At 40.4% G+C, this 27969-nt stretch overlaps 1 protein-coding gene across 4 annotated transcripts in view; it reads right to left on the bottom strand.

The window, feature by feature from the left end:
* The window catches only part of MTBP (MDM2 binding protein), a 72466-nt gene that overhangs the window by 1954 nt on the left and 42543 nt on the right, over window positions 1–27969 (bottom strand). For 2 of the 4 annotated variants that reach the window (XM_070477494.1, XM_070477496.1), the window contains 5 exons: window positions 26555–26669; window positions 18882–19037; window positions 16085–16180; window positions 6805–7071; window positions 4279–5176 (listed from right to left, as the gene is read on the bottom strand). In XM_070477494.1, the coding sequence (XP_070333595.1) occupies window positions 4693–5176; window positions 6805–7071; window positions 16085–16180; window positions 18882–19037; window positions 26555–26669 (1118 nt within the window). In that variant the 3' untranslated portion in view covers window positions 4279–4692. Of the gene's footprint in view, window positions 1–71; window positions 138–3541; window positions 3656–4276; window positions 5177–6804; window positions 7072–16084; window positions 16181–18881; window positions 19038–26554; window positions 26670–27969 lie in introns of those variants that run through there. The other 2 variants (XM_020872093.2, XM_070477495.1) reach the window with 2 other exon arrangements.

The following is a 27969-nucleotide window of genomic DNA, read 5'->3' as shown; positions in this document are numbered from 1 at the left end:
TATTATAGCCTCCTAGCTACCCTGAAACAAAACAGCAACTTAACTGAATGCACTTTCACAGGAACATTTACCTGTACAACATTGTTGTTTGTTGTTTTTTTCATTTCTTCAAATAGACCCCTTGAAGTTTTAAGATCCTAAACATAACAAAAACAGAGCATTTCAAATCTGTTCATTAAATTACAAAGAACAAGTCATTATTAAATAAACCTGACATGATCCTAAATCATTCTATAACGATCAATGTGAAGAGGGAGAAATCACAGTAAGAGATTATCATTTAATTCCATCCTGGAAGGTCAAAGTTCTCTAGCCAAAATACACCCATCTGTACATAAGTCCATGCTGCTCTGAGCTCATAAACCCAACAGCAGCGGCCAGACCCGTGCCCATCCTCAGCCGTGCACACGGCTCAGGCGTGTCTGACTCTGCCACCCCATGGACTGCAGCCCAGACTCCACTGTCCACGGGGTTCTCCCGGCGAGTTCACTGCAGTGGGCTGCCATTTCCTTCTCCATCGCTGGCGGTGTGTACCCACTAATGCTTCACTGCTCAGGAGATGGACATACAATTTATGTTTATTTTTCAGATAAAACAGCTTTCACCTCTCTCTTCTTACTGGCTATTTCACTCCACACACAGAGGGGATGACACCGGACATAAAACTGAAGTCTCTGACTTTTAAAAAGTTAATGACCTATGACAAATTAAATCATAAAATTTTAAAAATTCACTTGTATTAAAAAAAAAGCTGTCCTCTGCTGTGCTTCCAAGTTATGCTCCATCGAAGGAGTCACTTCCTTCTTTCTCCTGCTTCTCTTATTTATACCTTCCCGTCTCTAAACAGCATGCTTATTACTGCTGCTGTGTGTTAACAGTTTCAGACAGTGACTGCTGTTACGCTGGACTCAGGTCTCTGAATCCTCCCACTTCCCTTTGCTTCCTCTCAGGAACAGCTGCACCACAATTTTTTTTTAAATTAGTAAACAGTCAATGTTTGCATTTTATACTTAAGCAAATAAAGTTTACTCCCAAGCTAAGTAACACATTGTGGTTGTAATTTCTCTCTAACCTAATGTTTTGTTTATCCTGTGGTTGAACTATATTTGCTTAGCTTTCCCCTCACCCCCATAACTCTGATTAAAGACTGATTAAATGGACAGCAAAGTTCTTCAAACTCTCTCGGATACTGGATAATCTCCCCTTTCAGCTTTTTCATTTCTGTGTTGGTTTTCTTAACTGCCTTCTTTAAAAACTGGAGCCCCTTCTCCCATAGCCTGCTACAGTTTGGTTCAGCTGCTTCCTGGACCTGGTTCCCAGTGGGACACACCTTCCCCGTCTGGGTAGCTTTTTTTTTATTTCTTGATTCAGCCCCTTGTTCTACTGAATTTCATCTTCTCACAAATTCATCAAAAGGGTACACGAGTGACAAGATTTTCAGACCTTCTGTGTCTGAAAGTATCTCTATTGAATCTTCATACGTGACTGACTTCTATGTGTGTTAGTCACTCAGTTGTGTCTGACTCTTTGCGACCCCATGGACTGCAGCTCACCAGGCCCCTCTGTCCATGGAACTCTCCAGGCAAGAACACCAGGGTGGGTTGCCATTCCCTTCTCCAGGGGATCTTCCCAACCCAGGGACTGAAACTGGGTCTCCTGCACTGTCTGAGCCACCGGAGAAGCCCTGTGACTGACTTCTGGGCCAGATATAAAAATACCAGGTAACTCACGTTCCTTCAGAATGTGAAGATGATGTTCTACCGTCTGGCATACAAGGCTACTAGAAAAGTCCAATGCCAACCTTATCCTTGAATCTTTATCTCAACCACTTCTGTCCCGGGAACCTTTCACGGAATGCTCTCTCTCCCCCAGGAGATGGGATCTTCCACAGTGACGGGGCTTGTAGAACTGCCAGCCACCAGGCGGGATGAGCTGTGTGCCCTTTCCAGCAGGAGGTTTGCATCCTCCAGTCTGGAATGTCTTGTCTATTTTTGAAGGTTTTCTCTCCTCTCATCTCTATTATGAGCATAATGGATCTTTCAGATAATTCCCCCATTTTCTTACCTCATGTTTAATGTTTTTGTCCTCAGTTTTGTTAGCAATACTAATTTCTGGCAAATTTCTTACTCTCATGGTTGACAATTACAGTGATTTTACTGTACTTTTAAGGCGATTTCATGCTCTATAGTTTTGGGAAACAGCATCACATTCCAGTTTTGTACATGCAATTGTCTTCTTCCTGAGATACCCAGTTTTTATGACGTTCTCTTCAGGTTTCTGCTCCTTCCGAGTCCCCTTTGCTCTTTTATGTTCTGACGTCTGCTGTGTTAGAAGCTTTCCTCAGAATTCTGCTGAGTCTTGGCTGTCTGGTCACACAGACATTTTAAAATTGTTTCCGCTGCAGCACACAGCACGTGGGATCTTAGTTCCCCATCCAGGGATCGAACCCATGCTCCCTGGAGCAGAAGCACAGAGTCTTAGCCACCGGGCTTCCAGGGACGTCCCTGTCCAGTCATATTTTAAAATGAGACAACAAAAATCTCACTGGAAGCTCTGTGTGTGCAGAGCTTATCCACTGGCACCTTTATAAAGCAGGGGAATAAGAGGTCGTTGGCCTTTGCGCTGCGGCCTCCCATGCGTTTCTCCTCCACAGACTTTTTCCCGCACCGTCTCAGGAGAGCAAAGCCGTGGGCAATACAGCCATCCGCAGCGAACGGTGGGGAAAGGCGTGCAGAGCAGGTTGAAGGCTCCCCGCTCTCTCTGCGGACCTCTCTCTAACTCCCGCTTTTCGTGGCACTCTGCCCCTGCCTTCCAGGACACCTGGCGCCCGCAGGCTCCGAGCAGGTCCGAGGCCGGGCTGGGTCTGGACTCTCAGCCCCAGGCGGGCACTGAGGCTGCCACTGCCGCTCAGCCACCCATGCGTCCACATGCTTCCTGCTCCCACAGCATATGAAAACACCGCTACGCTTTTCCTTTCTTCTTTTCTCGGCTTTTGTACTTTCAATACTGTCTTTCTTGAGAGATTTTACAAGGGAACTGAATGTGTTTCATCTATGGTCCATCTGCAGTTTTAATCAAAAACCCATGTAAAACTGTGGCTCAAGTCAGAAACGGAAAACTGGAGCAAATCTAACACCACCTAAGTTTTACAAAACAGCTCTCTGAAAGGACGGTTTGTCCGTCCTACAATAAGCTATTAGTGGATCCAGAATTAGAAATTGGATGTTTTGATACTTCATCGGGTAGCTTCACTATATACTAAAATTACCTGAGTACATTAAATAAAATAAGCTGAAGCCTATTATCAACTTAAGTCAATGACCTGTTAGGGAAACACTGAGAGTATCAGTTAAGGTATAGTTTTCTATATATGAGACCTAACATCAACCATAAAATATTTTGACTCCAATTTTTCTACCTCCATTAAAAAACATGGCAATAAGTTGTCAGTGTAAAAAATACTCAGTTAATATTATCTTGAGTCAAATAGGAACATTAGAACTTGGCCTGGATTTTGCCAACAGTACAGAAGACACTATACCTTTAGGTAGAACTTGGAGATCTCAAAGAGACGCTGGCTGCAAGCAGCAAAACATTCGTGAGCCTCCGTAATCCTGTGCTTCTTCAGGGCTTCAGCAACTACTTCTTTCAGTATCTTGAATAGAACATAACATGACTAATATTTCTTGGAAGAGGTACAAACATATTATTTCAGCTTTAGAGCCGAGTTCTGTAAATCACACAGCCATGTAGCTATGCTAAAGATAGATAAGCTCATTAAGACCAAACCACTGAGAAGAGATTTGAAACAGTGACACACTCAGGCGTCACAGAGTGTCTGTCAGGCAGAGAGGACTCAAGCATCCGGAGAGAGGAGCTCATGTGCTGAGTTCTGAATCAGGCATCAGAATGGGAACGGTACACACGGCAGGGATATGTATATACAGGTGTGTCCTTATTTTTTATTATGGAAAATTTCAAACACTATAAAGAGAATATTTTGTAACAAATCCTTCTCTCTCTATATATATATATGTATATATCAGGACTACATATAAGAGCTGGTGTTATATATATATATATGTCATATTTATAAATATATTTACATAAACAAATATAATTATGATTGAAATTATATATTATATAAATTATGTGTATATATATATTATATATATGAACTATATATATGAGCTGGCTATATACATATATAAATATATATATATGAGGACTAATTTTATATAAGACCTTGCTATATATATATATATATATATATATATATATATGGACTATGTATAAGAGGTGGTTATATATATATGAGGACTATTTATATAAGAGTTGGCTATATATATATAAATACATATATATGAGAACTATATATAAGAGCTGGCTATATATATATAAACACAAATATATGAAGACTATATGTAAGAGCTGGTTCTATATATATGATGAGTATTTATATAAGAGTTGGCTACATATATATAAATATATATATATGAGAACTATGCGTAAGAGCTGGTTATATATATGAGGACTATGTGTAAGAGCTGGTTATATATATGAGAACTATGTATAAGAGCTGGTTATATCTATAAATATATACAAGGAGGATCCCTCTGGGGCTCCTTCTGCTCCTTCACACCCCCACTCGCATGTTCCCATTACCCTTCTTTCACTGAACTATTATTATTACTATTCTGGCTGCACCACGGGGCAGGAACTCAGTTCCCAACCAAGGACTGAATCTGGATGAAATGAAATGAAAGCCTGGAATCCTCCCCAAAAGGCCACCAGGGAACTCCTTGGTATGATTTTAAAGTAAATTACAGACCACTTCACTTCATTCATAAACTTTTTTGACAGACATTTGAAACGAATCAAATAAGGACGTGTCTCCCCGTGCAGAACTGAGACAGGCAGGAAGCAGATCTCTACCCGCGTGTGCTTCTGTGATCGGGATTCTTTCGCGGGCCTTGCTGTTTCTGATCCACGCACAGCTTTTTGACCTGAACGGGCCTTGGCAGTGACTCCGGGAGTTTCACTGCTCAGAGCAGAGGGACACGTGACAGGTAACGGTCGCTCTGCCCGCGGTTTGCTGGATGGGACCTCATGGTGATGGCGAGCACTGCCACTTGTCTGAGAAAGAAGAGAATCTGAACTTCCAGATCTCACAAGTCTGTTGCAGGGGAAAGACCAAAACAGAGATTAAGGGAATCACCAATCACTTTCATGTTCTGTCCTCAACACTACAGCTATAACCATCGACATGTAAACCCCAGGAGAGCAAACAGTGTCTTGCTACTACTGCCTTAAATAAGCAAGCAACATGGCATCACACACTTGTTCTTCAAGTGAGAAATGAGAACAGAGAAGGCAGTGAATGATATTCCGGCATTTCAGCTCAGAGGAAAAGCAAGAAGCGATACTACTATCTCCCTCCCTGCCAGCTTGCAATTCCTCCCATAAACCAGAGACGGCACTCCAGGCAGTACTGCTCACAGACCTAGTACTCATCTGTTAAATAATTACACTTTTCTATTAAGTTAATTTTGATAAAGAAACCCTAATAATCGTGCTTGTCATAGCCATGCAACTACCTGTACAAGATAAGTTGTTAAGACAAAAAGAAATAACACTATAAAAGTGACTTTTGTTTCGATTTTTGTTAAGATGTTTAAATTTCTTTTTCTAAGAAACGGTCTCAGACTCTTCAATTCTGCTAACCTATAGGACACAGTGTTACTCTCTTTTCTAGAACACACAGAGATCAATCACAGTCAGAAATAAAAAAATTACTAAAAAACAGTATCCTAAATGCTAATGGATTTGCTTTTTAGTTACATCAGGTGAAAAAAGGATCATGAATTTGTAAAGTCCTTATAACAATAGTTATTTCGTATCAGGGAAACAGTATTCTAATATACAGATTTTTTCCTACACTGCAGGACACTCTAGCTAAGACTAGTGCAGGACTAAAGTTGCGCTCCCTGCACAGAAGTGTGGAGTCTTAACCACTGGACCACCAGGGAATCCTTAACACTTAACTGTTTAAAAGAAGACCTGACAGCTTCACTTTAAGATATCTGATACTTTTTGAAAGGCTTACATATGAGGTTTGTTTTAGGTGCCAAAGACCTAAATTTGACAAAAGTTCCAAAGATATATAAATGCAATAGAAATTAGACTGCTTATTTCATGAGCTTCTAATTTTTGTTCAAGTATTTGGATATTTAGCTAGCAAATAAAGTAGCTAGAATAATCTCATTTTTATAGTATTATTATGTAGGCTTTAAAGCTGTACTTTATACGAAACAAGTTGTTTTAAAATGGTACCAGTGGTTAGGACTCCGTGCTTTCACTGCCAAGGCCCGGATTCAATCATAAACCACAGTCCGGAAGCCCCTTGTTCAAGGGCCCAGTGCAGGTAGCAGACAGTGGGAGGAGGCAGAAAAACCGTACCCCTCAATATCCTCTTCAACAGAGCGTCTCAACTGCTCAATCTATGGAGAAGATCGCCAGTGTTCCATGGTTTAAAAACTTGACAATCCCTTGTGCCAGTGGACTGTATATTAGCATTATAAAGCCAGAAAGAATGTGTTTTTCCCCAAGTCATTTCTTTTTATAACTTATAAGCATAATCATCAACTGCTCACAGCAGAAACAAACTCCTGGTATGAAAGTGTTACTCTAAAATCTACACAGAAAGCAACTTAAAAAATATGAATGATTAATATGAAAAAAAAATTACCCTAAGACTAAAACACTTTCCATCAAGATACCATTCTTATGCCCTTCATATATCACCTTTTGGGGGGATAAAGGCAAGTCAGGTCTTGTGATCTCCTTTTCCCTCGGGAGACGTCAGTCCGGAGCTCCCTCTGCAGAGCTTCTCCGTCAGGGACACTCGTGGGCTCTGACAAAACGGCAGGAGATGGAAGAGGGCTGAGCACGGTGGGTCCTGGAGAACTCCCCCTGGTGCAGGTGGTCTGGGTTTCATAACGAATAAGACGGGACTGCAGCTCTGAAAATCCCCCGTCTCTCTCTAATGCCTTCCGGCCATCCAAGCAATACCTGAGCGAGAGAAAGATCTTTAACAACAAAGACTCTGCTGCACAATGGGCTATTTCCTGCCACCAGCAAAGAGCACAACATTTACTTAAAAAGTTCCTACAAAACTTCCTAATAATTGATGGGAGTGTGAGAGATTAACCAATTTCCCTCACATGTTCAGTTTTTTCCAGACTGCTACATGACATGGCAAAAGATTTAAAAAAAAAAGTGAGGTACAGTCTGATTCCTCTTTGACTGTTTCTGGGCAACAGATTAAGTTAATCTTCTGGCTTATTTTCAAAATAATATAGTTGCTGTTTTGATACTTTCTAAATCTCTACCAACCTCTGATTCCTCAGCACGGCTGATACGTAATGGTGTGAAATGCTGACTTCTGTTGGAAAGGGCAAGTTTGTTCCCAACACAAAGATCAGGAGGGTGTAAAGGCATTCTAAACTGGCTCACCAAACACAGCTCGGAACACTTTGAAATTTCCCTCTGAAACTCACTTCCACCTTACTGACTGACTGACAAATTTTTCTTCAAAGTTTGGCTGTCTATGGATCTGGTTTCTAGCAAACTCTGATCTAAGACATCAGTGAAATGTTTGTTCAGTGAATGCTTCTGGACTTAAGAGTTCCCATGTTGTTAAGGACAACAAATAAGTTTATCAGGAAAGTCACCTATGAGACACATGACGTTAGAAAACCCTTCACTTTCTCCCTTCGTGCAATGTATCAAGGAAACGCAAACAGTGTCCCATACACAACGACAGGACTACAAACATCAAAGACTTTTTCTGTTACCTGAAATCTTGTAGATTCTAAGAAGTTCCTTAAATCAGAACTTTGGGTCTATAAGCTTTTAGTTCCATGTTTAAGGAGTGTATCATGACCCCAGTGTCTGACTGCCTGGGTTTTAAGGACTTTCTCTTTCCCTTGTGACATGTGTTTTGATTTCTAAGAGTATATACTAGAGAGCGAGACTCCCAGATTTAAATCTGCCTCTACCATTGTGTGAACATGGCCAAACTACTTACTTTTATCTACACCACTGCTGCCTCCTCTGCAAAATGAGACTCACAGCAGCTACCTCAAGGCTACTGTGAAGACTCCATGAATGGACAGACACACGCAGTCAGCATCAGTGCCTGGAACCCGGCAGCGGAGCAGCCGGCAAACACACGCCGCTGCTGCCATCAGCACCACAGCGGTTTTCTCCTCTACCACAGCAAGCCTCACGGCACGCTAGCAACGCGAGCAGGCCCCGCGGGGCGACCTCAGAGTCTGACCTGAACCCATTCAGTATGTTAGCTTTCATGTAAAGGACAAGGATCACATTACTCAGGGGTCAACTCACACATGCACACTGGAATCACCTGAACAGCGTTCATGAGCTGCTAGTGCCCAGGGTTTCTGACTCAGCTGGTCTGGGGTTAGACTTCAGGACTGTCTTTTTAAAGCTACCTAGGTGATTCTAAAGTGTAGCTAGGACTGAAATAGCTCTGACATAACCCAACAATTTAACAGGGGAGAAAACTGGCATTGTTAACTTGTGGCAGAAAAGTGACTATTCTTCCTCTAGTCCGTTGTTAAATAAAACACATTTCATTAAAAATTAGCAGCAACCCTAGGAATTACTGACGAGTCCTATTTCTATCCTGGGCAACTGATAGAATCTAGAATACAACTAAGAACCACGAATGCTAAGGACAAGTTGTAGGCAGGAGGAAATGTAATCCCTGATTAGCCTACAGGAAATTTCTGAGAGGAAAAAAATGTACAGTTTGACTCCAAAAACAATTTTTCCTACTCTAAGATCTTGATTCTAAGATGCAGATTTTTTCCTTCCAGTTTTTCCTTCCAGTTTTAACATCTCTTGATCACAGTTGTTCATAGTGTCATGCCTCTAACTGCATTATGTGCACCGCCATGTTGACTTTAATTGCCATTTAAAATGTCTTCAAAGTGATTTTACTATGATTTGGCACTGAAGCAAGAAGTGACTTTGTCAATAAAAGGAACAGAACAGAGCAGCAGGAGCAGGGCGCACACTGGGTAACAGCAAGGAAGTATTCACTCTTGGATGAGTGAGTGCACGTCCATATTTTCTTGCAAAACAACAGCCAGATGCTTTCCGTATCCAGAGAAATACCTCAGACGATGAAGCTACCGCTGTACTAACGTATCAATACAAAATAGACAAGACACTGCTGAGCACACACCAAGCAATGCCGCTGAACACTGGAAAAATTCCCAACATCCTGGAACAGGCAAAAGAAAGCTGAATGCAACAAGAGGCCAGTGTGGCCGCCGAGCAGTACGCTGGACGGCAGAATTTAGTTCACTGTGCTGTTCAGGACACGCTGCACCTTACAGTCAATGGGCTCTCACATTCCAGGATGAGAGAAATACGCGAAAAACGAGCCAACAGTAGACAGATTTCATTTTGCCTTTGGAAAACACTGATTTGCACTTGAACAGTTCATGTATTTCTTCCAAATATTCTTTAAGCCTGAATACAGGAAGAGCTCAAGGACTCTCAAGGGTCAGAGCAACGTAAGAAGAGAGAGCACTCTCTGCATTTACTTTAAATTTCACTTAGCTTTCTTTAGAGTAGAAACATAATCTATGTTTAACTGAACAGGTCCACACAGTTTACACCCAGATCCTGAAAAAAGTGTTTGTGGATTCACTGTGCTCACTGCACATTCATGAGTTTGATTTCAATGGCCCAGGCTTAAAGAAATGGAGCCACAACAAGCTACGTTCACTTGCTTAAGGGGGTTTCATTTTTAAACTCCTCAAATTCGTATTTCAAGTTTTTTTTCCCCACAAACAAAAGTTCAATGTTGTTCCATGTACACGTGTTGCTCCCTGTTAGTTTAGTAGTACTGCATTATATACACACATCAGTTTATTTACTGATCTGTTCTCCTATTGATGGAAATAAGGCTATTTCCAGTTTGGGTTATTATGAATACAACTGCTCTGTGGGTTCTTTTACAAGTGTTTCTGTAGTGTTACATTTTCATTTCTCTTAGGAAAATGACTATTGGAAATGCTGAGCCATGGGGTCTATGTTCACTTTCATAAGAATCTGCAAGATCCTTTTCTGAACTAAATATACCATTTTATACTTCCACCAATAATGTTGAAGAGTTCTGATTGTTCTATATACTTGTCAAAGCTTATCAGTCTTTAATTTTAGTTATTCTGGTAGCTACATGGACTTTGATTGATGGATGCATTATAATTTATTGAACCAAGCTCCTACAGTTAGACATTATTTCCAGTGTTTATTTGAAATAACACTCTGAAAAGTACGCATGCAAAATTACTTTTGGTGTATACACTAATTTTATCACTGAGCCAAGGTAATCAATCTCATATTATAAAAAATTGCATGGCTTTTGGTAAATTACTGATCATTCTCTCTAATAATGCTAATTTAACTTATATGCAGAGTACATCATGAGAAACGCTGGGCCGGGAGAAGCACAAGCTGGAATCAAGATTGCCGGGAGAAATATCAATAACCTCAGATATACAGATGACAGCACCCTTATGGCAAAAAGCAAAGAAGAACTAAAGAGCTTCTTGATGAAAGTGAAAGAGGAGAGAGAAAAAGTTGGCTTAAAGCTCAACATTCAGAAAACTAAGATCATGGCTTCCGGTCCCATCACTTCATGGGAAATAGATGGGGAAACAGTGGAAACAGTGGCAGACTTTATTTTTCTGGGCTCCAAAATCACTGCAGATGGTGACTGCAGCGATGAAATTAAAAGATGCTTACACCTTGGAAGGAAAGTTGTGATCAACCTAGACAGCATATTAAAAAGCAGAGACATTACTTTGCCAACAAAGGTCCATCTAGTCAAGGCTATGGTTTTTCCAGTGGTCATGTATGGATGTGATAGTTGGACTATAAAGAAAGCTGAGCACTAAAGAATTGATGCTTTTGAACTGTGGTGTTGGAGAAGACTCTCGAGAGTCCCTTGGACTGCAAGGAGATCCCACCAGTCCATCCTAAAGGAGATCAGTCCTGGGTGTTCACTGGAAGGACTGATGTTGAAGCTGAAATTCCAATACTTTGGCCACCTCATGCGGAGAGCTGACTCACTGGGAAAGACTCTGATGCTGGGAAAGATTGAGGGCAGGAGGAGAAGGGGATGACCGAGGATGAGATGGTTTGATGGCATCAGCAACTCAATGGACATGGGTTTGGGTGGACTCTGGGAGTTGGTGATGGACAGGGAGGCCTGGTGTGCTGCGATTCATGGGGTTGCAAAGAGTAGGACACGACTGAGCAACTGAACTGAAATGATCAGTCTCCCAGACAGGTAGCAGCAATTTAGACTCCAAGGTGGCTGGCTCATATTGCTTTACCACCAATATGATTTTATGGGCAGAAAGGATTCTCACTGTTGTTTCAATTTACATTCTTAATGTAAATTTAAAAGGCTGACTGGTAAGAAAACACCTTTCACTGTGTGTGGTCATATGCATCTCCTGTCGCATGCACGAATGGTCTTAGATGCTGCCAGCTTGTGCACTCTCCTTGTTCACATGGTGCTGACAGTATTTCAGTCCTTTCACATCTCTTCCTTGAAATACTTCACCTCAGTTTATCAAAGAACAATGAGATTTCTTTCAATGGCACAAACCAAGCATATGAATTCATGCTTTAAAAATAAAGGTTTGCTCTACTACCTCAGTGATAAGGAACAAACTCCCTCCCACGTCAACAATGATCTTCATGATTTGGTATCAACACAGTACACTATACGTCTTAGTCTTATTCAGAAACAAAAATGTTATTTCCTCTTCCTAGAATCTGTACCACTGCACTTCATTCCTCGCATCAGTTCAGTCATTCAGTCGTGTCGACTCTTTGCGACCCCATGGACTGCAGCACACCAGGCTTCCCTGTCCATCACGAACTCATGGAGTATACTCAAACTCTTGTCCATCGAGTCAGTGATGCCATCCAACCATCTCATCCTCTGTCATCCCCTTCTCCTCCGGCCTTCATTACTTCCCAGCATCAGGGTCTTTGCAAATGAATCAGTTCTTCGCATCAGGTGGCCAAAGCAATGGAGTTTTTGCTTCAGCATCAGTCCTTCGAATGAATATTCAGGACTGACTTCCTTTAGGCTGGATTGGTTGGATCTCCTTGCAGTCCAAGGGACTCTCAAGAGTCTTCTCCAACACTACAATTCAAAAGCATCAATTCTTCAGCGCTCACCTTTCCTTATAGTCCAACTCTCACATCCATACATGATTACTGGAAAAACCACAGCTTTGAACAGACGGACCTTTTTTGGCAATGCAATGTCTCTGCTTTTTTAATATGCTGTCTACGTTGGTTACAGTTTTTCTTCCAAAGAGCAAGGGTCTTTTAATGTCATGGCTGCAATCACCATCTACAGTGATTTTGGAGCCCAGAAAAATAAAGACAGCCACTGTTTCCACTGTTTCCCCATCTATTTCCCATGAAGTGATGGGACCAGATGCCATGATCTTAGTTTTCTGAATGTGGAGTTTTAAGCCAACATTTTCACTCTGCTCTTTCACTTTTATCAAGAAGCTCTTTAGTTCCTCTTCACTTTGTGCCATAAGGATGGTGTCATCTGCATATCTCAGCTTATTATTTCTCCTGCAATCTTGATTCCAGCTTGTGCTTCATTCAGCACGGCATTTCTCATGATGTACTCTGCATGGAAGTTAAAAAAGCAGGGTGACTATATACAGCCTTGACATACTCCTTTTCCTATTTGGAACCAGTCTGTTGTTCCATGTCCAGTTCTAACTGTTGCTTCCTGACCCGCATACAGATTTCTCAGGAGGCAGGTCAGGTGGTCTGAAACTCCCATCTCTCCAAGAATTTTCCAGTTTGTTGTGATCCACACAAAGGCTCTGGCGTTCAATAAAGCAGAAGTAGATGTTTTACTGGAACTCTCTTGCTTTTTTGATGATCCACCGGATGTTGGCAATTTGATCTCTGGTTCCTCTGCCTTTTCTAAATCCAGCTTGAACATCTGGAAGTTCATGGTTCATGTATTGTTGAAGTGTGGCTTAGAGAATTTTGAGCATTACTTTGCTAGCCTGTGAGATGAGTGCAATTGTGCGGTAGTTTTTGAGCATTCCTTGGCATTGACTTTCTTTGGGATTGGAATGAAAACTGACCTTTTCCAGTCCTGTGGCCACTGCTGAGTTTTCCAAATTTGCTGGCATATTGAGTGCAGCACTTTCACAACATCATCTTTCAGGATTTGAAATAGCTCAATTGGAATTCCATCACCTCCATTAGCTTTGTTCATAGTGAGGGTTCCTAAGGCCCACTTGACTTCACATTCCAGGATGTATGGCTCTAGGTGAGTGATCATCCCATTGTGATAATCTGGGTTGTGAAGATCTTTTTTGTACAGTTCTTCTCTGTATTCTTGCCACCTCTTCTTAATATCTTCTGCTTCTGTTAGGTCCATAGCATTTCCATCCTTTATTGCACCCATCTTTGCAATGAAATGTTCCCTTGGTATCTTTAATTTTCTTGAAAAGATCTCTAGTCTTTCCCATTCTGTTTTTTCCTCTATTTCTTTGAGGAAGACTTTCTTATCTCTCCTTGCCATTTTTTGGAACTCTGCATTCAAATGGGTATATCCTTTCTTTTCTCCTTTGCCTTTGGCTTCTGTTCTTTTCTCAGCTATTTGTAAGGCCTCCTCTACACTGTCACAAATCTCTGTCCATAGTTGTTCAGGGACTCTGTCTATCAGATCAAACCCTTGAATCTATTTGTCACTTCCACTGTATAATCTTAAGGGATTTGATTTAGGTCATACCTGAATGGTCTAGTGGTTTTCCCTACTTTCTTCAGTTTAAGTCTGAATGTGGCAATAAGGAGTTCATGATCTGAGTCACAGTCAGCTCCTGGTCTTGTTTTTGCTGATTGTATAGAGCTTCTCCATCTTGGCTGCAAAGAATATAATCAATCTGATTTCGGTGTCGAACATCTAGTGATGTCCATGTGTAGAGCTGTCTCTTGTGTTGTTGGAAGAGGGTGTTTGCTTTGACCAGTGCGTTCTCTCAGCAAATCTCTATTAGCCTTTGCCCTGCTTCATTCTGTACTCCAAGACCAAATTTGCCTGTTACTCCAAGTGTTTCTTGACTTCCTACTTTTGCATTCCAGTCCCCTATAATGAAAAGGACGTCTTTTTTGGGTGTTAGATCCAGACAGTCTTGTAGGTCTTCATAGAACCGTTCAACTTCAGCTTCTTCAGCATTACTGGTCAGGGCATAGACTTAGATTACTGTGATACTGAATGGTTTGCCTTGGAAATGAACAGAGATCATTCTTTCATTTTTGAGACTGCACCCAAGTATTGCATTTCAGACTTTTCTGTTGACTATGAGGGCCACTTCATTTCTTCTAAGGGATTCTTGCCCACAGAGGTGGATATAATGGTCATCTGAATTAAATTCACCTATTCCAGTCCATTTTAGGTCACTGATTCCTAAAATGTCAATGTTTAGTCTTGCCATCTCCTGTTTGACCACTTCCAATTTGTTTTGATTCATGGACCTAACATTCCAGGTTCCTATACAATATTGCTCTTTACAGCATCAGACTTTACGTCCATCACCAGGCACGTCCAAAACTGGATGTTGTTTCTGCTTTGGCTTAGCCTCTTCATGCTCTGGAGCTATTTCTCCACTCATCTCCAGTAGCACCTCCAACAGGCCACCTAGCGACTTGGGGAGTTCATCTTTCAGTGTCATTATCTTCTTGCTTTTTCATACTGTTCATGGGCTTCTCAAGGCAAGAATACTGAAGTGGTTTGCCATTCCCTTCTCCAGTGGACTACATTCTGTCAGACCTCACCACCATGACCTGTCCGTCTCGGCTGGCCCAACGTGGAATGGCTCATAGTTTCACTGACTTAGACAAGCTGTGGTCCATGTGATCAGATTGGTTAGCTTTCTGTGACTGTGGTTTTCATTCCTCCCATAGATATTGCCTTTTTGGTCAGATAACTTCCTCTTCATTCCTTCAAACTTAGTTCAGATGTACTCACTGAAATTCTCAGTTTGTGGTGTTTACTTGTTCCATACACAGGGCAGTGTTATATATTGGTATTTTTAACACTAAAAATACATCCTACTAAAGTCATGTCTTTCTTTCTCCCCTACCAGAGTACATGTTTCTTAAGGGCAGAAATAGTTGTCTTATAGTCTTTTGTATCTTTAGCCCCTGACTGAATAACTATCAGTAAAGTAGGTTTAAAGTTGTGTGACATAAAGATTAAGTTTACAAGACAACCAAAGTAGTATATCTCTTTTGCTCACTGATAAATGTGCTTCTAAGAGATCAAGGTAAAATCAAGTCCTTTTCTATTTTCATTTATGGAAAATCAACACAAAATAACACTTTGCTTTAGGAATGTGAAATAGTTTGCAAAATGAATCACTAGGGTCTTGCAAATTTAACCTAAAATATATTATTTCCATCATTTCCTTTCTTGTCCCAGTGAAAGTGGTAGATGCACACACGACCTCAGAACCTGCTAATGCTTCTAATTCTAAGTAAGCGAACCCTTTGAAATTTTATTCTAACAGGTCAATTAAAATTCTGTAAAAATGTACACACAATTAACACACTGCAAGTGAGAATACATTTCATCTAACAGTTTCTGAGCAATTACAATGCCCAGAGAATATCAATGTGCCTGGTAGTGTAAATATACACCTATATACAATATACAAGGTAGGAACCAAAATAATTCTGACTAAAATATCCAATAACTAATAATAGGACATTTAAATGTAAAACTGATTAATCAACAAGTATCTTTTTTTACCAACAGAAGACAAATTATTTGTGTATATAATACTTGTTTTTGAGGGTTTTTTGACATATTTACTCTTCGGTTCTCTATCTCAACTTCTGTCAGTTTGTTACAGCCATTCTTCAGTGTCACAGAAGATAAGCCACATTAAGAACACACAGAAGAATAAAATGAAAATTAAAAACTCACTCAATTCCATGATAATGACATACTGAAGCTTTTTCAAAAGGTAAACCGCGAAGTTTCCGAGGACTAAGTTCTGGTGTCAGGACAAAAGTCTTCTCCCTGAAATAAAAAGCTTTGCATTTTCATTTATTTGGTGAGAAAGTTCAAGAAACTGTCTAAAGAAGGAAGTCTGACTTCCTTCTCTATAACTAGATATTATATGGGATTAAAAACTGAATTACATCAGGAAGCCAAAGAAGAAAATGAAGTAAGGTTAAGCCTAGGGGTTAGTCACTTACATTTTCTCTGTCCCAAGCTTCTAAATATGATAACATTACTTATTTTACAAAACTATTCTGAGAAACGGTTAAATCAAGAATAGAACATGATCTGTAGGGCAAATTCAAGCAGCAGCATTATTCCTGAAGCATGTTTTTCCTGGTGTAGTAAAATGCTCATGCATTTATTAACAGCTAAATTCTTTTCTTGCAGTGGAATAACTGAAGTCAAACTCGAATCCTCAGTAACAAAAGAGGTATTTAGCTCCTGCTATACCACGTGGGGAATCCAGATTTTCTATACCTGGGAACATAGTCATTTTGACACCTATTTTAATCATCAGTGACCTTTTACTATCAGAGGATATAACGACTAACTGCTGATTTCAGCTCTTCTTCTAAAGCAGGTTCCAGTCAGCAGGTGTGTCGGAACTAGTCCTGTGGTGAACTTACATAAAGCCCTGATGCTCACCTCCTCCAGTCAGGACCTGCAGGGGAACCTCAAGACCTCTGGGAGGAGGCTGCTGCAATCAGCTTAAGCTTTCTGAGTTATTCTAATAAGTGCCCCCCTTCTCTGCCTGGGTTGGGAGGCACTGTTCTGATGAACTGCATCATGATTCCTGGAGCTCAGAACACGTTAGAGGTGGGGACGGGAGAATTATACAAGTTTTTTACACCGGTATTAGGCAGAAGGAGACACCTGGGGCTTGACTTCAGAAGACTTACAAAAGGTAAACAGAAAAACAAGTAGGTAGTGGAGTATCAAGAATAAATTCAGTATCACACTTTCCCCTCCTCGGCTTTAGAAATAAAAACTGCCCATATGACACTGAATATTATCTATAGAGTACTAAGATAAGCATTTGAAATTATTATATTAAAATGTAAGACATATGCAAGTTAATGAATCCTGAAAACCAGGATTTATATTCCAATGCATTCATTTAAAGAGTTTCACATAAAGTAACGCTAATAAAGGGCAATGATCCCAGTATTTCACGACCAACTATCCGAGTGAATAACCTTGCGATATGAAACGATGCAGTTCTTTCCTCTGCCATGCTGTCTTCCATTCACTTTAATCCCTCCCAGCAACTGTGTCTACTTTGTTTCATTTCACTCACACCTTGTTCTTTCTAAAGGAAGTATTTCAGTAAGGATGTATTCTGTCAAGGTTTGACTCTTCCTTCATATGCGCAGGAGTCATTCCTGCTTGGCTTAATAGCGCGCTTCAGGTGGTGCCCTGGGAGACAGTTAATGAAAGCCCACAGGCCCTTGAGTCATTACCGTGAAAGCTCATCCTTCAACTTTAACAGAAGACATCTTAGATAATGACACAGTTCTTTACTAACATCAAGGAATTATGTCAAACTTCCCTAGGTAAATCACTGGTAAGCTACAGGAAGAATTAGTAGTATCCCCCCCTGACACTGCAGCTACATTCTGGTCAAAAAGAATACAACCTACATGATTCAGTTTTGGCAAAACCATCTGAGTCTGCCAGTTCACACTTAATAATCTGGAAGGACAGGAATCCAATAACTAAATAGATGAAAACATATATATAATTCTTCCCTTTCTTGATTCCCACAGAAAGAATTATCAATCTCTCAAAGCTGTAAGAAAAGGAAAATTACTCTAAAATTACACTGTTTTTATGTCATTAAAATTATTAAGTCATTAAAATTCAGAACTATTAAGACCATCATATCTCCTAAGTTGCTCCCCATCTCTCTCTCTTTAGTGACCACGCACATGATAAATTCTTTCCAGAATCAACCCTTAAATTCAGTACTTGCCAAAACAAGCTTTGAAAAAGTAATCAAAATGTTCTATAATTTTCAAGGTCCTTTGGAAGATTCTCAGAAAAATGGATTAACAAAAAGAAATTGGGGCAGTGAACAAAGTATTCAAATCTCACAAGTATTTGATATCACGATTTTGCCTGTAATTAAGTTAACTTCAGTAACACCCAGAATTTATTAACTAGCAACTTACTGGAAGCTGTCTTGGAAATCAAATTAGTTGTAAATTATTCAAGCTGACAGTGAGATTTACTTGGTATAGTTTCAAAAGCATTTTTATTACACTTTCCCATTCTTCTCAGGTGAAAGGCTGTCCTTTTGCTATTATTAAGGCATAACTGACAATGTCATGATTAAGTAGTAGTAAAATCAAAACTAGAAAGTGATAGAAAAGAGAATTTAAAAGAATTTTTGCAAGTCAAATTATAATTTTTCTGAAAAAGTATTGCCATCTGTCTACAAAGTAGAAGCTCACTTCTATAAGAAATATGTTAAGGTGGTTTTTATTATCCCTGTTTCCTTTATACTCAATACTATAAAACAGTAGAATATTAGGCTAAGGTAAAATGTGAGAATTAAGACAACTGATAAACACTGGGCTCAAACTTGTAGATTTTGTCAAAGTGGCACATCCATCTAATTGGATGTTAGATCTAAACACATAACTGGAGAAGAGGCAATGTGCTTTTAAAACGATTCCTTAAAAAAGTAATTGGAGGTTATCAGTTTATAACTTACCCTTTTTGAATCTGTAAAGGCTGAAGATCTCCAATTGGTAACCCGTCTGAGGTAAAGAATTTAAGCAATTCTTTAGCATCCAATAATGTGACTGAATCCCGTGGACCCTCTTTGTGGCCCAGCAATTGTTCAGATGAACGAGGTAATGAACCAGTTCTGAGAAAAAAAAAATTATGTAGATTTATTAAAAGCAGATTCGAATTCTCCATGGTCAGGAAAAGCTGCTATGAGCAGAAGCCAGAAAAATATACACACACACACAAAACTGAAGATCTACACATTTAAGAAAGAAAAAAAGTAAAAGCTTTGCAAATCATTTAGAATCAAAGCATATTTTCAAAAATCTGTATGTAGGTCACAGGAAAACTTGCAGTTATCATGTCAAAACAATGTTACTACTTAACTAAAATAAACATAATTATATTCTTTATATTTGACATGATTGATGAATGTAATCATTATCATGCTATCACATTATCATTATTAGTGTGAAGTCATCAATTCTATAAAATTTAAATCTAAAGTCTCTAGTATGTTCCAAAGCCCCACAATATTGTAAATTCTGAAGGCAGAGACCAAATGTTCCAATGTTCTATAAACTTGAAAGATTACATACAGCACAACCATGAAATAAGATAGTAATCAGATATTTCTCCAAGGTCTCTGCTAGCCATGATTATGACATTATGAATAAATACTAAATTATTATTATCCCTGAAATATACACAGGATTTCATACTTTTAAAAGCACATACAATATATCCTTAACCCTCACAAATCCCCTTGAAAAAGACAGGACAGGTTTTATCTCAAAATGAAATTAACACCTGAAAATAAGAACTTTGTAAAGTTCATATCATACCAAGCCTAAAAAACAATCACTATTCTTACCACCCAATAGTGCCTTACAGACCCACGGTGCCAAGACTTTTAAAATGACAGAATCAGAACGAGCCTGACTCTGAATTAGGTACTAATTCTACTCTATCACTCTATGAACCCAAAAAGCCCACAGTTTTTAAAAACTGGAAAGAAGAAAATAGTTTCAGAGAATGCTACAGGTTTTTTCAAGCACTGAGTTACAAATCATACTATTACCCTGTCACCAAAGCAAAAATAAAATCTTTCAATACCCGCACAGAACATTAATTTCCTGACTTTATATTAATTCAACTATATCCTGATTAGTCACTCCAGCAATTTTACTGATAACTGTACAATTAAAATGTTGACATTATGGCCTTAAGACATATTTCTATACATGACAACAGGGTCTCCATTATGGCCTTAAGACATATTTCTATACATGACAACAGGGTCTCTTTCTTCTTCTCATTCCCTTTATTTTTAAATTGAAAATATATCTCTAATAAAAACAGTCAAACAAGAAAACACTCAAAACGCTATACTCTAGGAGGACAAGAACTACATGATGAGCTGAATTTAATTTCTATATAGCTACTCTCTAACAGTGACTCACAAAATCTTAATCAATATTACTCTCAATCATTTGATAGGCCAGTTGCAATGGGGAAATGCATACTTTGCATTTACATAGAACCCAGAACACAAAAATATCAGAAAAATTTAAAAGCCCAGTTTGTGATAAAGTTTACCAACCAGCTATATCCTGGGTGAAAAACGAAACAAGAAACACTGACAACACTTTTTTGTGTTTCCAAGCTTACAAAGTAATTTTTCATACATTATCTCATTAAATTTTCACAACCCTGAAGTAGACCTGGGCTCGTTACCTCCATCTTACAGATGAGTCAACCAAGTCACACAACAGGTGGCTGAGTTTGTCTGGAACCAGATTCTCGGTACTTCCCTGGTGGTCCAGCCACTGAGAATCTGCCTTCCGGCTCAGGGCAGACAAGTTCCATACCTGGTCAGGGAACTGAGATCCCACAGGCCACGGAGCAGCAAGCCTCGCCTGTGTGACAAACCCTGAGAAGCCCGTGCACCGAACGGAGAGCCGGCGCCCGGCCACTGAGACCCAACACCGTCAGCGAGGGCCGCCCTCGGCTCAGCGCGGGAGGCCCGGGTGTGGGCCCCAGGCTGGGGTCCCCTGGGGAAGGGGAAGGCCACCCACTCCAGGATTCTCGCCTGAAAATCCGGGGGCTGTACAGTCCACGGGGCCACAGAGAGTCAGACCCAACTGAGCAGCTTTCACTCGCAGTCAAGTGAACAAATAAAGCTGAACTCTTACACTTGCTGCATGTCGCTCTGTAATGCCCTTTATTCCTCAGTTGGATCTAACATGAAACAAATTAAGAAACTATGTCACTCTGGCTCCCAGCCAAGAATTTTGAAGTGTCCACAAATATGTATTGAGCATTTACTCTGCAATTATCACTGTGAGGTACTAAAAAGAAGTTCATTGTTCATAATTTATAGACCCCTAATCACTGTTCATGACTGTGTACACGTACAACTCAAAGCAGGAGAAAGGAGGGAATGAGAGTAGAATGAGGCAGAAAAGGCACAATAAAGTAAGTTTCATGAAAGAAGTAATAACAGTCTTTTAACTGCAGCATTTACAGAAGTCTTAAGAGAAAGGTGACATTTGAGCTACACTTAAACTACAAACAAATCTCTTCTGGTTCAAGATGATGTGACAAAAATACACATCAACCGCTCCACTCAGAAACCAAAAGCCACGATGCTGAAGCGCTGGGCACGAGGGTATAACAGGGCTCAAAAAGGTAGAGGAACAGGAGTGACCAAAGGGTTCAATGAACTTCAGTAATAAACCAGGATACTCCTCCACAAGAATTGGGAAGAAACCTACAGAGAAGGCAGACTATGTCTTCTTCTTCCATGAAACCACAGACAGACTCTGAACTGGAGCTGAGAGTGGCAACGGGCAGCCAACAGGTGACGTATTTTCAGAACTCTACTAGAACACCCTCCCACACCACATCTCAGACTCATGCTTTTTCCTCCGAGAGAAAAGCTGCTCTCTGAAGATACAGACCTGGGTGCCTGCCCTGCCGTCAGCGGCGAAGCCCCCAGCATAGAGCCCTTTATTTAAGCGATGGGTAAAGCACCCAAGCTGCCTCCCCCAGGTGCCCTTCACCTCCCTTCTCCCAGGAAAAACTCAGGTGACAGCAGGCAGGGTACAGAACCACACGTACAGAGATGAATGTATGCAATTACCAACATGAAACAGTCTAGGAATAAATTCTCAGCTGTGAACAATCAAGGGCCACCAGATACTGAAGAACTATACAGAAGAGAAAAACAGAGGACCAAATGAAACAGATCTAAAGGATAATGGGATCATTTAAAGAACAGGTAAGACAAGCTAAGAGAAAATTCCAATTAATAAGTTAATATCCTTAGAGTATCTTCTCAATTCTTATTATTAATAAGAATAGGTTGCTATGAAAAAAAGGTAGATAACAAAAAAGAATTATTAGAAATTTTTTAAATGGCTGCCAAAAATTTACTGGAAAAGATGAAAGTAAAGGTCAAGGAAATAATACCAGAAGGCAGAGCAGAAAAGATGAAAAGATGGACTACTATTATTTTTTTATGGAATCATTCCTCAAAAACTTTTGTTTTTCTCACTGTGCTGGGTCCTTGCTGCTGCATGGACTTTCTCTATAGTTGCAGAGAACGGGGCTATTTCCGAGCTGCAAGGCGCCAGCTTCTCGCAGCGGGGTCTCCTCTGTGTGGAGCACGGACTCCAGGGCTCCCAGGCCGCAGCAGTGGTCGCAGGCGGGCGCGACGGCTGCCGTTCACAGGCCCTAAAGCACAGGCTCAGCTGCTGCGGCGCGCAGGGCCCTGCAGCGCGCGGGATCGCCCCAGACCAGGCGCTGAGCCAGCGTCTCCCGCACTGGCTGGCCGACTCTTTACCACCGAGCCCCCCAGAAAGCCCGAAGAGATGGACTATGGAAAGAACAATCAAATTTAAATTGAAAAATCAATCTGAGGCATCTAAAATTAGGTAGAACAGATAATCACAAATAAGGAAGAAAGAAAACAGAAGGACAAATACTATCAAAGAAATAATAGAAGAATATTTCCAAGAGCTGATAAAAAGGGAAAAGCCTCAAGACCAAAACACTGCACACCATGATGGCCTCGTGTAATTTCAGAACATTAAGGAAAACAGAAAATTCTAGAAGTTTCAGAGACAGACTAAAACACCTATTAAGGAACAAAAATCCATGTCACATCAGACATCTCATTAAGGTTTGAGATCCAAGAAAATACAGGTCTAATCTAATCTAGAAATGCAATCAAAAGAAATACCAGGAAAACAGCTGTGCAGGTAGAGAGGGTCAGTCCAAATGAGAGCGGCAAGTCAGAAAAGTGGGAGAAAAATTACTTCAAGGAAAAAAAATTATCTATTGCAAAATAACATAAGGTGCAAAGGAAGGAGGAGGATAAAAGGTGAGGAGAAGCAGGGGTGTCCTTTTCCCTGTCTTCACAATGGGAAGTGAAAATATACAATCTAAAATTGATGGGCAAGAAATCCAAGCTCTCTTACGGGTAACCCATCCTTTTCTCCATTTTCTTTCCAGAGTGCCATTTTCCTCCTGACCTGTAAATGTTACAGACCCCCAGGGAATAGTCTTAAGCCTTCCTGTCTTTTTCTATACAGCCTCACCATGTGATCTCATCTACTAGCATCTATTAAAGAAACCCTTTTAATGGTTAACTCCAAACAGATTCCCAGACTTCTCCTTCTAATATACCCACATGCACAATCCATAGGTCAAATATAGCATCCCTAAAGCAGAATTCTTGATCTTTCTCCCCCAATCCACCCTTGTTTCAACTTACCCATCTTCCCCAAACCATGAGAACTCTACCCACCTGCTGTTCAAGCCAGAAACCTGAACTGTCTTGGATGCCTCTCTCTCTCTCTCTTCTCTGAGAAGGGGGGCAGGAAAAAAACAGGAAGTTTCTTTTTTTCCTAGCTTAGCACCAAAATATTCTCCAAACTTGTTCTCCACTACTACTCTAGTTAGAAGTCACCTTTACCTCTCAGTGCACAGAAAAAGCCACAACCTAAGTGATCTGTCTGTTCCTAATACTTTCCTCCCACAATCTATTCACCAGAAAAAAGTAAGTTATTTTGCAACATCAGATCACATCACTCCGACAGAAAATCCATGAAAAGCTTACCAATGCACTTACAATTCAAAGACTGTCTGTACGCCTGTAAGGGCCAACGTGACTGCACGCACTTCACTCATTCACCCACGGGGTCTCCGCTCCAGCGTAACTTCTCAGGGTGCCCTCCCCGACCATCTCCTCCCACCCCAACAAATAAAACCACTCTGCCTCAGGCCCGCTGCTTCATTCGTTACACACAGATGGGTTTCCAAGTCCTGGATTGACTTGTCTGCTTACAGTTTTCTGTTGACTGTCCCTCCCCCTTAAAAGGCAAGCTCCAAGAGGTGAGCCTAACACACAGCTGCTGCCCAGTAAACATCTGCTGATCTCTATGAACAAATGCTATCAGTTCAGTTGCTCAGTCGTGTCTGACTCTCTGCGACCCCATGAACTGCCGTACGCCAGGCCTCCCTGTCCATCACCAGCTCCCAGAGTCCACCCAAACCCACGTCCATTGAGTCAGTGATGCCATCCAACCACCTCATCCTTCGTCACCCCCTTCTCCTCCTGCCCTCAATCTTTCCCAGCATCAGGGACTTTTCCAATGAGTCAGCTCTTCGCATGAGGTGGCCAAAGTACTGGAGCTTCAGCTTCAGCATCAGTCCTTCCAATGAACACCCAGGACTGATCTCCTTTAGGAAGGACTGATTGGATCTCCCTGCAGTCCAAGGGACTCTCAAGAGTCTTCTCGAACACCACAGTTCAAACGTATCCATTCTTCAGTGCCCACCTTTCTTCACAGTCCAGCTCTCACATCCATACATGACCACTGGAAAAACCATAGCCTTGACCAGACAGACCTTTGTTGGCAAAGTAATGTCTCTGCTTCTAAATATGCTATCTAGGTTGGTCATAACTTTCCTTCCAAGGAGTAAACGTCTTTTAATTTCAATGGCTGCAATCACCATCTGCAGTGATTTTGGAGCCCAGAAAAATAAAGTCTGACACTGTTTCTACTGTCTCCCCATCTATTTCCCATGAGGTGATGGGACCAGATGCCATGATCTTAGTTTTCTGAATGTTGAGCTTTAAGCCAACTTTTTCACTCTCCTCTTTCACTTTCATCAAGAGGCTTTTTAGTTCCTCTTCACTTGCTGCCATAAGGGTGGTGTCATTTGCATATCTGAGGTTATTGATATTTCTCCTGGCAATCTTGATTCCAGCTTGTGCTTCCTCCTGCCCAGCATTTCTCATGATGTACTCTGCATAGAAGTTAAATCAGCAGGGTGACAATATACAGCCTTGACATACTCCTTTTTCTATTTCGAACCAGTCTGTTGTTCCATGTCCAGTTCTAACTGTTGCTTCCTAACCTGCATACAGGTTTCTCAAGAGGCAGGTCAGGTGGTCTGGTATTCCCATCTCTTTCAGAATTTTCCACAGTTTATTGTGATTCACACAGTCGAAGGCTTTGGTGTAGTCAATAAAGCAGACATCGATGTTTTTCTGGAACTCTCTTGCTTTTTTGATGATCCAGCAGATGTTGGCAATTTGAGCTCTGGTTCCTCTGACTTTTCTAAAACCAGCTTGAACATCTGGAAGTTCTCGGTTCACGTATTGCTGAAGCCTGGCTTGGAGAATTTTGAGCATTACTTTACTAGCGTGTGAGATGAGTGCAACTGTGCAGTAGTTTGAACATTCTTTGGCATTGCCTTTCTTTGGAGTTGGAATGAAAACTGACCTTTTCCAGTCCTGTGGCCACTGCTGAGTTTTCCAAATTTGCTGGCATATGGAATGCAGCACTTTAACAGCATCATCTTTCAGGATTTGAAGTAGCTCAACTGGAATTCCATCACATCCACTAGCTCTATTTGCAGTGATGCTTTCTAAGGCCAACTTGACTTCACATTCCAGGTCAGCAGAGGAGCTAAAAATAAGAATGTGATTTGCACTACTTGGGAGGGCAATGCAACAAAGTCAAATTCCTTTCCTTTATTCCGTTCTTCCACCGCTCAACAATGACGTACCGCGTGCCTGCTATGCACTAAACCAAAACCAAAGCAAACATAAATCTGCCTCTTAGAGACAGTTAGTACACGCAAACATAAAACGTAAAACAGGAACATTTCAAAATGGCTCGAAGGAAAAGAGTGCTTTTACTTTGTTTTACACATTCCTGTGGAGAAGGAAATGGCGACCCACTTCAGTATTCCTGCCCGGACAGAGAAGCGTGGAGGGCCCCAGTCCATGGGGCCACAAAGTGCCGGACACGACTGAGCGACGACACACACGCGCGCGCACATTCCTGTATTTTTAAACTTTTTCTTTCCTGTTCATACATTTTTGTACTTCTACGGAAGATGGTCTGAAAGGTCACACTGCAGTGTCGCCTGTGATTACGCACACCCGGAAAGCACAAGCAGAATATGAAGGAAGGGAGCATCTCCTGGACACCGTACTCTGCAGTGGTCTGTCTCGGTCTATCTATCTGCAGTAAGCATATATACCTTTTACAATAAAACCAGAAGTTGCTATCTCATAAACAGTTTAAGGATTAAGAAAAAATAAAGATCATACAAAATAAGCTGTTTAAATGTTACCTCATTTTTTGTTTAGCTTTTTCAAAAGTTTCCAAATTTTGAAGGACATGCCTCTCAGGCCACTCCAGAGGACTGGTCTCCACTGGGCAGGAAGGAGGCTCCAGTGAACGGCTTTCTGAAGAGAAGGGACACATGTGAGTCCTGAAGTATCACCATACTGAATTCTGCTACATAAAAATGTGTACATGTAGATACACATAAAAACCACTCGGGTTAACTGTACAATGCTTACACCAGACAATTATTAAGGATATTTCTGATGACCTGAACTATGCAAAATGGCATAGAAAAGTTTTTTGGAAATGATAAAAAAAAATTAGTATTGAGCTTTATTTTACATTCTCCTCATAATAAACGTTATGGGCTAGAATTCAGAAGAGGAATTAGCACTGCAAGGACTCACAGGGAATGAAAGTATAAATTTGGTATTTTTGTGAAATTAGTTCTAAAAGAAAAAGAGACAACTCTGTGGAGAATATATGGGATATAATATGTGATCTCCATATCAGAAAGAGGAATTAGCACCAATATCCTGAAAAATTTATATTTTTAAAAGATTACTTCATTCTCAAAAGTACTACAATACCATAAATAACTTAAGACGTTTGAGGGTAAAGATTACTTTAGAACTAATTCTCACATATACTAATGTAAGATGCTTTAACATATTCATTTTCAAGTAAATCACTAACATTAAATGCTATTTTACTACTAATCAAGTATTATACGTATGAGTGTCTTATCTTTTTGGTCAGTATGGTGCAATGAACTAACACTGAGATTGTTGATAATCCACAATTCTCATTAAAGACAGAGGGCCGTCTTCCATTCTCATTATTAATTATGAGGACATCTCAACTGTTTTAAGACTGACAAAATCACTAACTAATACTGGATTCCAAAACCATCTGGTGTTTTACGTTGTTTTGAACTATCACACATTACTCTAATAAACTGACTGAAAATTACTGGACATTAGCTGCTTGACTAACCGTCAACCCTGACAAAAATACCCATTTTATACTTTAGGGTCTTACAAAGTGATAATGATTTGGTAAGAAATTTTTGAACTAAAAAGAAAAAATTAATCACAGATAAAACAGAAGCCAACTGCATATCATTTTTCGTTTACTTTTAAAGTATTTAGTCTTGAATAGTTAAAAATATTTTTAATGCCTCTACTGTATCGCCCCAGCCAAACACCGTCCAAGTAGAGTAGTTCCTGCTTCTTAATAAGGGTGGTGAAATACTGACTATTTCATGGAAGAATAAGCTTCATGATGAAATAATCTGCTTTATAATGCTGGCATGGCTTTTCAAAAAAATGGATAAAGAAAAAAATCATTAGTAGTTCTGAATAATTACAGGGTATGTTCACAGAAGAATACAAGCCATGTTAAATAAAAGTAAACATT

This window comes from Odocoileus virginianus, chromosome 15 (genome assembly GCF_023699985.2).
Source record: "Odocoileus virginianus isolate 20LAN1187 ecotype Illinois chromosome 15, Ovbor_1.2, whole genome shotgun sequence".
NCBI lineage: Eukaryota > Metazoa > Chordata > Mammalia > Artiodactyla > Cervidae > Odocoileus > Odocoileus virginianus.
The sequence above is the reverse complement of the archived record's forward strand: the minus strand, read 5'-3'. Positions and strand labels throughout refer to the sequence as shown.